Here is a 14,565-nt window from a genome sequence, read left to right on the forward strand (position 1 = left end):
TTCAGATGAAATAGCACTTCTGCAATGATCACATTGGTTACAGTGTTTTTGTTTTTCTTGCATTGGTCTTGGTTTTCATTGTCTTTGATACCCCTTATTATGGTGGCCCTGAGGGGTCAACGCACTGAAACTTAAGAAAACACAAGCAAATTCAGAAAACATCTTCATTAATTTGACAACACATGCACTGCAAATACACACGACACAACCAAAGACTGAAAAACACTGCAAATACACACAGGACACCAAATAGACAAACGCACGGCAAGTAGCACAAACGACAACGGAAATGTTTCTAGGGGAAACAAAAAAGTGACTCGGTTGTACTCAGCTGGGACGCACTTGTTCAATGCTTCGTGACTTTTGAAGTTAGTCAGTTTGCTTTATTATAAAAACGATGTCTCATGATTCAAGTATTACAGCTATCTCCTGTTAACTGAGTGCGTCCCAGCTGGGTTTGTCACTTTATGTGTTCCATGGAAAGACTTTTGTTGTTTTGTGAGAATTTGTTGTGCCTTTCTGTCTTTGGTTGTGCTGTGTGTGTTTGCAGTGCATGTGTTGTTAAATTGTTGAAGATGTTTTTTTGAGTTTTCATGTGTTTTTTTAAGTTGCGGTGTGTTGATTTCTCAGGGCCACCGTACCTTATAGACTGTAGATTTGTGGAAGTATTTGTGTTTTTAACAGGTTTCTCTGTATGTTTTGTGTGTCTTTATTTTCCAGGATGGTTGAATACTCGCTGGACCTACAGAACGTCAACTTTACCGCCATCAGAACAGTGAGAGTACTTCGGCCTCTCAAAGCTATAAACAGGGTGCCAAGTAAGTCACAGCACTTCAGACTGTTTTTTTCTTCTGTTACCAAAAATTATTCAAATGTATTATAATATAGTACTAAGCCCACTTTGGTTGCCAAGTCATGATAGGCCTTTGCTGTGTGTTCAGGACTGAGTTGATGCCAATATCAAGACATAATCAAATGAGTTTTGGTCAGTTTTGGTGGTTATCCATGTAATACTGTCTGTGGCTCTCATTCAGCACCACGGACAGCTGCCTGCCAGCTCAGCTCAGCCAGTGCAGCAGCTTGGTCGCTGTCCGAGGTGCTGAACAGGAGTCATTGAGGCACAAATACTTCAACTGTGAGCATGTTCAGATTAGATGGCAACAAGCTCCACTTATTACTCACTGGAGTGAGTGGGATTTGGCTTAGAGCTGATTAGAGCCATGATGATTTTTAACCACTGCAGTGTGCAACTTCATTTTATATAAAATCTGATATATACAGTATATACCATACTAAAATTATAACATACTTTTATCAGAAATACACTATCTCAGAAGTGAAATAAAAAGGCAGATTCATTTGTAAAGCGCCTTTCTAGAACCAGGCAATTCAAAATAAAGAAGAAGATAATATAGGCTGAAATGGAATAAGACAGATCAGACTTCACATTTTCTGGGTGTTTGTTCCAGATGTGTGGTGCATAACAAAACCAAATGCTACATCTCCACATTTAGATTTTACCTCTGGAGACGGTAAGCAAACCTGCCCAAGACGCTCTGAGAGGTCTGGAAGGTTCATAATGTAGCAGCAGAAGATATAAACTCATACTTAAATAAAATACAAAACACCAATATAAAATATTAAAGTGTTTCTACATACAGTGGTTGCTGGTTTGATTTTTGCATCAAGGAGAACTTTGTGTGCAAGAGTGTGTGCAAAAGGCCAATGTCATGTGTCATGTTCATGTCTCAGGTTTCAAATGGGAAATTAGTTTATTATACAGGGTATATTTTTAGTATTCAACTCTCATCACGACCTTCCACTAACCTCATGTTCTCTAAATCTCCTGTGACTCACCACACATGAACAGGCAGCTTGTTTAGTTGCCCGGGAGTCGATTATGCAGATAGCAACAATAGGTAATTCAGGTGGATACTTTACCTTTGTCTACTTTTGTGTTCACTTTTGGTTGAGCTTTTACTTTCAGGCAAGCATTTGAAATGACTAATAGCAAGTTAAGGTTCAAGCTTGTGCTACCAGTCTTGATATATGTTGTTTTCTGCATCTGCGTCTGTACAAGAGAACTGCCACAATCGTGAACATTTTGCAGAAATGTAAATATCGTTCTTCTTTATCCAAGAGAGATAAAATTTTGTAATGTCAAATACAGTAGTTGTATGTAAACAAGGACATCAGATTTATTTGGTGTTCTGTCAATCATCAGCAAACCCCAGAATACACAGATTATTTTTAGGCCTGTCAGAAGCAAAACTTTCACATCATGTCTGCTTGAGATAACATGGGGAGAGCGAGCGAGAAAGAGACAGCAGTCCATCCATGACTGACTCATAAGATTTTTACTTCACCAGGATATTTGGTGACTGTGAAGACATTTAATCTCCCCAAAGTAGCTTTAAATTTCACCTTGAACACTGATGCACACCATTTCCATCCATTTCAATGTTTGAGGTAGATAGATAGATACTGATCCTGTGAGGGAAATTGTCAATAGAATATTGATTAAGTTGATGTGGTTTAGACTTTAGATGATGTGTCGGCTCCAATTCAAAGTTGATGTATTCTCATTATATTTTCATTATCTGTACAATAGGAAAGACACAACTGCACCTGTCAAAATATAATTAAGGAAATCTTGAAATTATTAATTTACTACTGTAAAAGTGATACGTCAAGTTTTGGTTGTCATTGGAGAATAATTTCTAGTAATGTTATTGCCTGTTTCTTCAGTTTTTACTCATTAGCAATGTCATTCAATATCCATTTTCAGTTTGAAAATCTGCATGGATTGTATCCAAAAACCCAGCTCCTATCTTGTGTTATTGTCAGACCAGATCTGAATGTGGCTCCACCTCGCTCACAGATGTCTGCTGACATTAAAGGTGCACTTCACTAATGCTGCAGCGCTGACGCTACTTGTTCATTCTGGAGTAAATCTGCCACATGAATCCAGCGTCACTGTAACTGCAGCACCGTACATGCAACACGAAGCCCGACTGCCAAACGCAGCCCAGAAGCCTCATTGTCGTGGCTGTAATTATGTAATTTTGATAGTGTACCTGTTGTTTTCATGAGCAGGCCTGGTGGTTTACAGGTGCAGTTGATGCCTGTGAGCAAACTGACTCTGTCTTATGAATAATTTCAAACAGTGATAGACATCTGCACACAAATTAAAATGGATGGAGTGAAATTAAAAACGAAAGTCCTAACCCGGAGGTCGCATTTCATCTCTTGTGAGGGAACAAATTCCCGCGGACACCGAGGGCACAGGTGCTGTTTAAATTCCTGAAAAGTCGTGTCGTCCGTGGCGAAGCTGTTCTACCCGCGGCAACGTCTCCTCAGGACCCAGACCCATCACTGAAGCAATGATCAGACGCCAGTGAAGTGTTCTGAGCGCCCCGGCCCGTCACTTCAACTCCGAGAGCGCTGTTTTAGTCCCTGTCCTTTTTCTGATGAGAATAATCAGAGCTTGCTGCTTGTTGCCTTTGTGATTTCTGTGTCTAAATTGCGCCTCGCAGGCAATCATTTTAAGAAGCCACGAGTACTCCTCAGTCGGATATGCTGGTACTTGAGGTTAATGTTGTTTTGCTTCCTTTATAAGTATAATTGCTAAAGCCTCCCACTGCTCATAAATCTGCATCATAAACTATCTGAGTAATTTATATTTTTTTCCGTGTGTGGAAGCAGCTGCAGCCGGTTGGTCACAGAGAAATGTGTGTTGATAGCTGTGTTTGGCATTTAAACAGAGCATATATGAACATACACACATCGAGAGCACTTCTTTGTTGTGATCATCTGCATGTCTCTGTCTCTTCTCCCCCTCTGTTCAGCTCTTTCTGTCCATATCTTCCTCTCTCTTTTTTTTCTGCTTTGCATCTTTCAAGTCAGGGCCAACCTCTAATCTGCACTCCTCCCACTCTTTCTCCCACTTTCTTCACTTCCTCCCGTCTTATCCTCTCTATCCCTCCCTCCCTCCCTCTAAGCAGAGGCAGTCGTAACTCTTCCACGTCCCTGGAGAGCAGTTTGTTTCCAAAGGGAGACGTGGATGAAACTCATGTTGTCCTCTGGTGAATTGTGCATCAACAGTCAGGGAGGCAGAGCTGATCAGCTGGAACAGCCCGATCACACCCCTGTATTTCTGTGTGTTCTCATTGTCTGTCCATATCGTGATTGGAAAACACTGACGTACTGTAACGGCTCAGTCTTGAGAGCGTAGGTTTTCAGACCTTCATGATTTCAGCTCCTATCTTCATCTGTTCTCTTCCCTGATCACGCTTGAAGATCGCATAAAATGCGTTAATAGTTTCTCCCAAAAGGAATTTCGTATTACACAAAATCATTTTGTGACTGTCTTTCACACCGGTGGGGGGGGGGTTTGTCCCTGGTGTCCAAAACTTTTGCCCTTCACCCTTGGTCTTTGTAGCATGAAGCACCACTGTCTTCAGAGGTAATACTAACATGTTAGTGCTATGTACACACGAGAGTCAGACATTGTAGTGTATGAATAAAAACGTGAGAGGAGCGGGAGCAACAGTTACATAGTAAAAATTTTTTCCAGGTTTCGTCTTTAAACTGAAAACTGAGAAAAGAAAAGTGAGACCGTCAGTCGTCTCAGCAAATGCCAAAAAAATCCTCCAGCAGCAGTCGGAGTTGTGACCTCTTGTCCACTGGGAGCAAATGAGAAAGTCACTGTGACATTATTACGGAGGGAGAAGGTCGGGGTGGATGGATGAGAAATAAGATTGGACTCGGACATGAGAGACAGCTGTTCAAATCTCGTTTTCCTACCCACAGTCGACATCACTTTCGTTCAGCCACGGCCGCTGTGACCTACTGCGGCGGTTCACAACCTCCTCTGGCCCGGCTGAAAATCTCAAAAGATGCTGGCGGCCCACTTCTGACCCTGGAACAACACCGAGGCCAAACACTGCGTTCTCAGTGCACTTTTTACTTTAATGATAATGACTGAATATTCAGGACTGAAGTGAAAGCTGAGGAAACATGTAAGAAGCTCACTTGTCTCTTGACTCTCCTTTTAACTCTTCCTGCTGCTAACAGCGATCCACTTTGATACTTCTTGCCATGGATGGCAGCTTTTAATGAGCAATTAGGCAAAGACAGTGAAAAAAGTACATGATGTGGTCCGGCCGGCAACAACGTAAAAGCTCCTATCATTGGCTAATCACAGTTAATACAAAAAATAACGTTCATTAATACGAGAAAAGAAAAAGTTTCTCAACAATTAATGTTTTTAAAGATCATTTTGTTTTAAAACATTTAAAAAACATTATTTATATTTCATTTTTTATATGTAGAAATGCATCATTTCACCTAAATTGTACTGTTTTGCAAATGATTTGTCGGCGCAATACCTTCAGGGCCCTGGCCCACAGGTTGGGAACCACTGACCTAGTGCAATAACCAAGTAGTTGTTATTTTAACAGTGACAACAAAGGTCCCCTGACCTCAGTGAAGTAGTTATTTTAACTCAAACCACAATGTATTCCTTTATTTTTCTGCTAAACCTAAGCAAACCTTAACCATAGCACTGTCACGTCGCTATCAGGCCACGTTTTCTTCAGTTTTTCAAGCTTTCTATCAGAACAGAAACTCAACACTGACATCTGCATCGGCTGTGAACAGGCTGGCTGCTGCTTGGTTTGTTTGCCTCAACTTAACTGGACCTTAATCACAGAGGTGGCAGGAGAGGAAAATGCTTTATGAGTCATTTGTGTAACAGTCCCACGATCCACTGGCAAACAAGCGGTTTTATTTAAATGTACAAACAATATGTATCATTGCACAGAATCTTCCACTCTGTGGGTTTTGCATTACAAAAGTATGGGCTTCGAAACGTTCATGTTTTGAAGCAATGTTTTTGTGCGTGGTGGACTTAATTCGCCGTCGCATGGGTTGTTTTGTGCAGCTCTCTGTTCAGACGGAGCACAAACAATGGTGAGTCATTAAGTCTAAACCATGTTTACAGCTGTAATGTGGCATTTCTATAAGCAGAGGTGACTTTTCCTCTCCTGACATTAAAAAGGCAAATGTGTTATATTGGTTTGTTGTATGTGTAACAGAGGCTGATGGAGAAACACTTTCCCTAGAAACAAGCAAGAAGCAAGAGGCTGAATAAGAAAGTCAACAAACACTTTATATAATCGAGGTGATAACAGAAAAAATAGATCCTCTCTCACTAGATTGATGCGGTTTATTGAGCAACATTTCAATAAGAACAACAACATTTGGGTTAAGGAAGGATGAAAGAGGAGAAGAAGCAGGTGAGAAGGGAGAGAGGGGAAAAAAAAGAGACAACTAGAGACAAATGAGTTAGGGAAGAGGGGATTATCCAGCTCCGTGAAGGATGGGCGAGGATGGACAAGAGGAAGAGAGGGATGATGAGAGGAGAGATGTGGGGGGACTCAGATGAGCAGGCTATTACGATGATAGATAGAGCCGGGGAGACAAGTGCAAGGGATGGAGGGAGTCGTCAGATGAATAGAGATAAAATGAGAGAGGGACAGAGAGGACGGAGGACCGGAGAGAGGGAGATAAGATGAGAAAAACAGAAGTGATTAGATCTTAGAGGAAGAGAAGAGGCCATGCAACCACTCCACTTGTTTTTTTTCGTTGTTAGTAATATGCAGGTGGATTGACAAGCAACACACATCCCGACATTCCTTCACACACACATGCATGTGCACGCACTAATAAATTTTATTCAACTGTAACGACCTGCTGTTGGTTGAGGCATAAATCCCAAAGCTGCAATTTCCCCCAAGACCTTGAGTCTCAGGGAGATAGGAACACACACACACACACACACACACACACACACACACACACACACACACACACACACACGAAGCCATCATGGACTCGTCTGTACCTCCAAGACATTTGTTGCTGTAGTTGCGTAGTTTCAGTGTGTGTTAATGTAGACAAATCTAAGGCTTATGTCTGAGACTTTGGAAACAAAATGGCTGCCTCTTGACTCCAAACATGGTGTTAGGTTTACTGATCTGTTCCCAGTTTAGCCATGGTGGTTGCTACTGGTGCTAACTAGCTCTTGCAGCTCTTCCAATTGTGCTACTTCCTGTTTGTAAGAGGATATCGGAGGATCTCTTTGGCGCACAGTTCTCGCCCAGTGCCAGAAGCAGTGATGGCTTCATTTCAAACAAGTGTTGACAGGTCATGGTGGTGGACGGACGCCCGCCATGTTCAGCTCTCTTGCTTGAGACACAAGTCTGTTTCCTATCACAGTCCAACTGTTAATATTTGCTCTTTTTAAGCCATGGTAGTAGTGTGTATCTGAGGGGATGGAAATGTCAGTCAGTTGGTCTGTTGGCCACTGTGGTCTAAACTGAAATGCATCAACAAGTATTGGATGGATTGCCTTGAAATTTGGAACAGATATTTTTAGAAACTTATGAAGAAGGAAAAAAAAAACTGGGGTGGAGAGTTTTTATTCTTTGTTTGTTTGGCAGGTGCTCTGTGGAGCTGAGGGTCATGATGACTGCATACAGAAGCATGTTCTCTGAGTCATGAGGTTTGACAGAAAGCATAGCTTCAATATAATATCCAGACATGACCTGAGTACCACCTGCTCCGGTATCACCATGTGCGACTTATTTGAGTCATGTCTCAGTCGTGCCTGAGATTGTTTCTCCTTTTGTAGACCTACAAAACTATACTTTTTATCCTTTATATTACTATTATATTATACTATTTTACACTTTTTCTGCTAATTAGCAAATGTTAGCATGCTAAAGCAATAATACAACATAGACCATGGTGAGCATGACTTGTTCATGGCCCGACGACGACGACAGCAGGTTCTGTAAATGTCCTCTAGTGATGGTAACTGAGTGCCAGTGATTTGTTGTGATCATTTCCTGACTCTGATGGTTTGTTACGGTAGACATTTGGACTTGTTTTATCACGAATAACATTAATGATGTGTCTATTCTGTTCCATTGTTCCAGTAAACCGTGGCAGTAATAACTACAGTCTGACCCTGAGCTTGATTGTTAACCATGCTGTGGTTGTTGTGCACTGACCCTGCGTTGGTTTTGAATGTTAAAAGAAAAATAGTCCTCAGTCATCCACCATTGTTCAGTACGGCCCAGGAAAGCACAACATGTTTCCTGAACTAGTGCTGAACAACTCACTTATGCTTTATCAGGTAATGACAGGGCAGTTACCAACATAAATATGTATAATAAGTATTCAATTATTTTGTAAGCCACCAGGCAGCGGGGGCCACGAGATGAAGAGGTTGGTTCATAACAAACGCACCGTGCACTGCGCCAGCACCAGCTGCCAAAAGCCAGTTATTTCACTCCTCTTTATTTGTTGCATGAATAAAGAAGCAATTCTCTCCCTTATTAAAGACAATTTACCACAGAGCTCATCTCAGGGGTAATTCAATCTCCATGCTGCGGGAGAGCGACGAGTCGCAGGGGCCGCACTCACGCATGTACACAAACACACCGCCATATGCACACGTACCGCGCAGGCGACATATGCAGGGAAACAAACCGCAAACCAGTGCGAAGCCACAAACACTTCACAGACACACACTTGTACGGGCGGGTACTGACTGACTGTGCGCGCGCACACACTCGGTGGAGGATGTGTGAAGTGAACAGAAGAGTCAGTTAATGGGAACGCTAATGGAAATTATCCAGGCCTGGGTCCCACTGGCCGCAGCTTAAAGGACTCGGCCTGTTCACTGCATTACCCATGATTCCCCCTCGGGGGAGATGCCCACGTTAGCAGCCAAGGTAACGTTCGTCAGCACATCTCTCTCTCTCTCTCTCTCCCTCTCTCCCTCCCTCCCTCTCCTCCGCCCCTCTTCTTTCCATTTATATTCTGTTTATTCTCACTTTCTAATCTAGTTTGCACTGCTCTCATTTCCCTTTTTCCTCTTTCTCCAAATGTTTCCCTCCCTCCATCTGCACTCTGCTGTAAATGATTAAAATTAGTATATTTGCCTTATAGTTACATAAAACAAACATTTGTTGTTCAGTTTAGTCAACACTTGGTAATATCCCATCATCAAATAGCCAGGCTAATGCTGTAATTCTAATATAGAGAGTCTAATTTTACTTCCTGCAGGGAACAATTTGGAATCTTTTTATTTTTAATCACATCTCAAACTCGGGTAAAAAGCAGTTCTGCAGTGTCCTTTTATCTGCCTTTTTTTCATCTCTGCTTTATTTTTAAGTGTCCTCCTTCAGCGTTTCTCCTTGTTGTTTCCTTCTTTTTATTTTTTAGGAATAACCATGTAACTTTACATCTGGAAATATACAAGGTTTACTGTTATTATTGTTGATTTAATTGGTAATAATTCACATTAGGGTTCTTGCAGCACTGTAAGCTGCGGCTGACTTCAAACGGACTTAATCATTGTGAAGAATCAAAACATCTTTCAACTTTTCTCAGTGGAAAGTTCTGTTATGTTCAATATCTTGCACCAACTTCATTTGATTCAGATCAACAAACCTGATTTGAACGTGCAGTGAACGGCAGGGTTAGTAACAGAAAGAGATCAGAACGAAAATGCTTTGTCAGGCACTTTTCGTGGAGCAGTTGCCTGTCCTGCCAGCGAGAGCTAACCGGTTGAATTCTTAGGAATTCAGTACCTTTAAATCATTAAATATTAACATTGAAAAAAAAAGCAAGCTTGGCCCAGCATGCTGTTCACCAAAGGTCATGTGTTACGTTTATACCAAAAGGGTGAGATAGACAAAACAAAACAAAACTGAAATCTCACCTTTTTTAAAGGGGGATTTAAATTCTCATGAGAAATGAGCAGCTTCTTGTTCTGATTGGCTGCTTCCTGCAAAGCTAAAAAAAAAAAAACATATTCCACAAGGAGATGTAAAACCAGTGAGTGTCATCCGCCGCCAGCAGGAATACATGCATTTAAAATAGGGCTGTCATTTTTAAAGGAAATGTCTTCATATTTGACGTTTTCTGTTTGAACCATACATTAGTCAAGAAGTATCCTGGAGAGGATGTTTAAGCCTTTACAGCTTCCTTGTCTTCTGCTTCTTCAGACTGAATCATTTTGAATTATTACATTATTTGGTGGGGGGGCCCCATGGGAGAAGGTCCGAGCGCCAACTGCCCACTTACCCCTGGTTAGTCAACTTAACGCTGTATAAATCCTAGATCTATTTTACAGATAGAATTCAACCCCTGGTTCAGCTTCTGTATAGAGATCAGAGCCGAAGTAATGGGCCGTGGGATCGCAATTAGTGCGGAGATTAGCGATTGATTAGCTAATTATGATAAAAGAACGGCTTTTATGGAAATGGCAGCAATATGTGTAAAATTTCTGCATGAGCAAGGAAAGTGGGAGGGGTGAGAGAGAAAGATGTAGTTAGGTGGAGTGTGTGTTTGTGTATTTCTCGTGTTAAGTATAAACACACAATGAAAGGTCTGAATTTTGATCAGGACTTAGCTTCTTGCTTATTTCTCGACCTGGTTTTTATACTTGACTGTACGAGGGAGTATTAGGGCCACCTTCAGGATCTAAGAACTTGATCAGTTGTCTCATTGTGTCTTGTGATACAACATATCCCCTCTGAATTGCAAGCGGGTGTAACCAACGATATCCTTGCATTTGTCCATTACCCGCTATTTCAGTTTTGCACGAATGCAGCCACCTCTCCGAAGCCCGTCTGGTTTTTCCCTCTGAACAGACGCAGTTTTCGTCACAATCTCTTCAAAGTCCTGACGCTGACAGCTACACTGTGTTTATGAGCCGAAAGAGAAAGGATTTCTTTGCTGCTAAAGCCGATTCTCAAGTACAATTTCATCAGTTCATCTATACCAGGCATTTTGTAGAGGCAGTCATTGATATCGTCTCAAGAGGTCGACTTTAATCTCGTAATGTCAAGTTCATTCTCGACATTTCGACTTTATTCTTGAAAGGCAAAATTGGAATAAAATTCTTCCTCTTCTGACTCAGTTCAACTTTAATCTCGACATTTTGACTTTTTTCCTTGAAGTGCATGATTCAAAAAAAACAACTTCCTCCTCTCACTTATTTTTTCATCCACGGCCCTAATACTCCTTCGTATGACTGACACCTTGCAGCAAAAATATACATTATTTGGCGACTTTTGACAGACAACAAGGTGTCAAGCTAAATTGTTCAGTATACTGAGAGAAAGAAATCTCTTGAAGGTCCAGTGAATATGGCGCATCAAAAGGTCAACAACGCCGTCCCGCTTCAACAGCTCCTTCAAATGTGTCTTGTGCCTGGTTTTTAACCTTTATTACTCTCTGCACCCTCAGTAAGAAAAACTCTGTGGGGCGATGGTAACACTGAGTCATTCCCATCAAGACAAAATACAGTTGAACAGTTGAACCTGATTTTAGCGTAAAGCTCCTTGAGTGGTCGATGCGACTAGAAAAACGCTATATAAGTGCAGTCCCTTTACCATTTACCATAATCAGCCACCCCCCTCCAAGATAAGATAAAAGTGTTTGTGATTTTATGGTTTGGAGTTAAATGTGTAGCAATTACTAACATGCAAATCCACATCCTGAACTGCGTGAATGCCACTGCAGTATTAAGTATTGCTGAAGTATCGGTCATCATCTTATAGGCTTTTACAATCTTTTACACAAATAATGACGGACATTAGTGCAACACTTGTTGAAGTAAAACATCACAACCAACATGCAAGTATCACAGAACTTACCACAGAGGTTTCCCACTGGTATCCATCACTTTGTTGACAGTTTGAAGTGAAGGATAAACTTTGAAATTTGAAAGAGAGCACAAATGTAAAGTTTAGGCCTGAGCTGTGTTGAACTGAACCAGTTCAGCTCACTGTCCTTCAGTCCTTCAAAGCTTACTGTCATGACCTTCAAGAAAGTGGATTAGGACGAGGTTCATACAGTAGCTGTCGCTGTTCTACCCCGACTTTAAATAGTCAGACCTCCTGATTTAAAGTGAATGTTAGAGATGGATCGTATATTTAGTTTAGGAGAAGAACAGAGGTTAAGAAATTGATGTTGAATTTTTTTTTTTGTGTTTGTCTCTTCAGGCATGCGTATCCTGGTCAACCTGCTTCTGGACACTCTGCCCATGCTGGGTAACGTCCTCCTCCTCTGCTTCTTCGTCTTCTTCATCTTCGGCATCATCGGGGTGCAGCTGTGGGCGGGGCTGCTGAGGAACCGCTGCTACCTGGAGGAGAACTTCACACTGTGAGTCTCTGTCAGTGTGTGTGTGTGTGTGTGTGTGTCAGTGTGTGAGGAAGAGCTTGAGAGAGAAAGGGAGTGTGATGCTTGAGGGTGTGTGGTGTGTTGGTCTGTCAGCTTGGTTGTTTATCTGCAGCTTGTGTTGCCCTGATAAAAAAAAAAACGTAAGTAGACATTTATAAGGAAACATTCTGGCCAGAACATGTTTTTCTCCTTCAGTATGTATGTGTGTGTATGTGTGTGTAACTGGTCCGTCACCTGTCCTCTCACTGCGTGCCCCTCCCTCAGTGTGACTCTAGAAGATTAATTACATCATCTAGTCAATTTTCTGATATTACCATACAGTGAGATGAAGGCTCTCTCTCAAGTGCTAATATAACGAGGCTGATTGCAAATCAAAATTTGCACAAAGCAAATATCATTATCTCGGAGTCACTTAATTAAAAACCGACACACATATTCTCTCACCTCTCCAACCCCCGACAACCCATCACAACCTCCGCTGCACTCGCCAAATCACTAACAGCGTCGTAGCATAGAGAGGCTGTCGGGCCTTCAACATGACTTCCAGGTAATTGTGTAGTTCTGCGAAATAGTTTGGCAGAATAAAAGAGACAGTAAGAAAACAAAATGAAGGAGAAGACAGATGTGCTCATTTTTCTCCCCGTTTCATGATGATGAAGGAATACAGAACATTTTATAACATTCTCCTTCTAAACAAACCCTGGAGCAAAAGTACCAGTGACACGAACTGTATAGGATGTTCAGAAAGGAAGTTCTTTTAAGAATTCTTCAGCAAGTCCTCCGAGCTAAACGACAAAATACATATGACTGTGATGATTCATATTTGACACAGTCTTCCAGGTTCAAAAGGTTGGAAGGTTTTCGGTTAGAAAAACGGTTTTGTAAAGGTTAGGAAATGATGGCGGTCGTTATTATGTGACGGAAACATTAACAGCGGTTTGGTGCCATAAACTTCCCACTTTGTTCCTGACAGACAAGATTCATAATTCACGTGGGCACTGGGAGTCCTGGATGTTTTTAGGTATTTGAACAATGACAGATGCCATCGTTTGTCTTCTGAGTGCAGCCTCTATTATCTGCTTAAATGTGGGATATTGATTACTATGATAAATCCTGTCTGTTTCATCATTCAACTTTCAGAAATGTGTTTCCATAATGTCACTTCTACAAGTTTTTTTTTTCTTTTATGTTAGTTCTTCTATTGACCCAATATCACATAATTAATATCCAATTAGCATCCCTTATTCTCACAATGTCAATTACATTGCATCGTTTTGTGTGTAAAATTAGCCTGTTTTATTAAGGACAGAGCTCATTCATTATATTATTCATTATATTCTACTTTTTCAACTTCTTGTTTTATTACTTTCCTTCTAAATGACTCCTGTGCAGCTCCACCTAGGAGTTTTTGGGTCTCCCCACGGGGTCCACGCCTCAAGCTGTGCCGGTGAAAAAATATTTCTCGCTTAGTTTCATCGAATCTGCTCCGGATTTTTCTTTTGAGAAAACAAAGCCGGACCTGCTGACCTGTTTCGCTCTGTTCCTCCAGGAGAACGAGTTTTCCCACAACTGTCCTCAATTAGCTTCATTTTTACTTCGCATCATCCCCTCACATACTGTGACACACACACACACACACACACACACACCCACATGGACAAAGTAAGCATGCACATTACAAATAATCCCCTGCTGTGCACACACACACAGTCACACACATTTCCTTCTTCATACATTTTCCTAAAGCGCACACACGCAAACACTTGCAAGACTGCACACGCCCCTCCCCACTGATGCACACACTCCACTGAATATCCCCAGCAGGGTATCTGGGGTTTTGAAGAAGGTCTAAGCTTTTGAATGCTAATAATGTGATGTGGGTGTACTGTACCTTTATCTCGCTGCTGCCCCTGACCTTTACAGTTTCACAACTGGATGCACTTTGCTTTGTTGGTTTTTTTTAAAGTTTTTCTATATCTCTTCACCTTTTCACTTGTCCTCTGTCCCTTTCTTATTTCTTGAGCATTATTGTTGAGATAGCTTTGTGTGGTGTTTCCAGGACTAATGTTCTGTATCTCAGTCGCTGTGGGCTGTTTATTTTGGTGGAAGTGTCAGAAATTCAATTACTCTTTTGTCATGTTGCTTCAGAATAGGAGGAGTACAATTGCGGTTGTTGATTTAGGCTGGATGCCCCTACACTCTCTGCTTGTATCCTTCAATGGCACAGGGATCTTTTTCTGTGTGTGTCTGTGTGTTGGATTGTGTACTGCAGCTATTTGTGCACAGTAGCAGAAGCAGCTG

At 41.5% G+C, this 14,565-nt stretch overlaps 1 protein-coding gene across 1 annotated transcript in view; it reads left to right on the forward strand.

The window, feature by feature from the left end:
- LOC111235868 (voltage-dependent T-type calcium channel subunit alpha-1I-like) overlaps positions 1 to 14,565 on the forward strand; it is a 177,885-nt gene that overhangs the window by 53,931 nt on the left and 109,389 nt on the right. Inside the window, exons 4-5 of the mRNA XM_022764438.1 lie at positions 721 to 818; positions 12,087 to 12,246. Coding sequence (XP_022620159.1) covers positions 721 to 818; positions 12,087 to 12,246 — 258 coding nt within the window. The remainder of the gene's footprint in view (positions 1 to 720; positions 819 to 12,086; positions 12,247 to 14,565) is intronic.

The sequence above is a fragment of the Seriola dumerili genome, unplaced genomic scaffold, assembly GCF_002260705.1.
Source record: "Seriola dumerili isolate Sdu_G_001 unplaced genomic scaffold, Sdu_1.0 BDQW01000538.1, whole genome shotgun sequence".
Classification (NCBI taxonomy): Eukaryota; Metazoa; Chordata; class Actinopteri; order Carangiformes; family Carangidae; genus Seriola; species Seriola dumerili.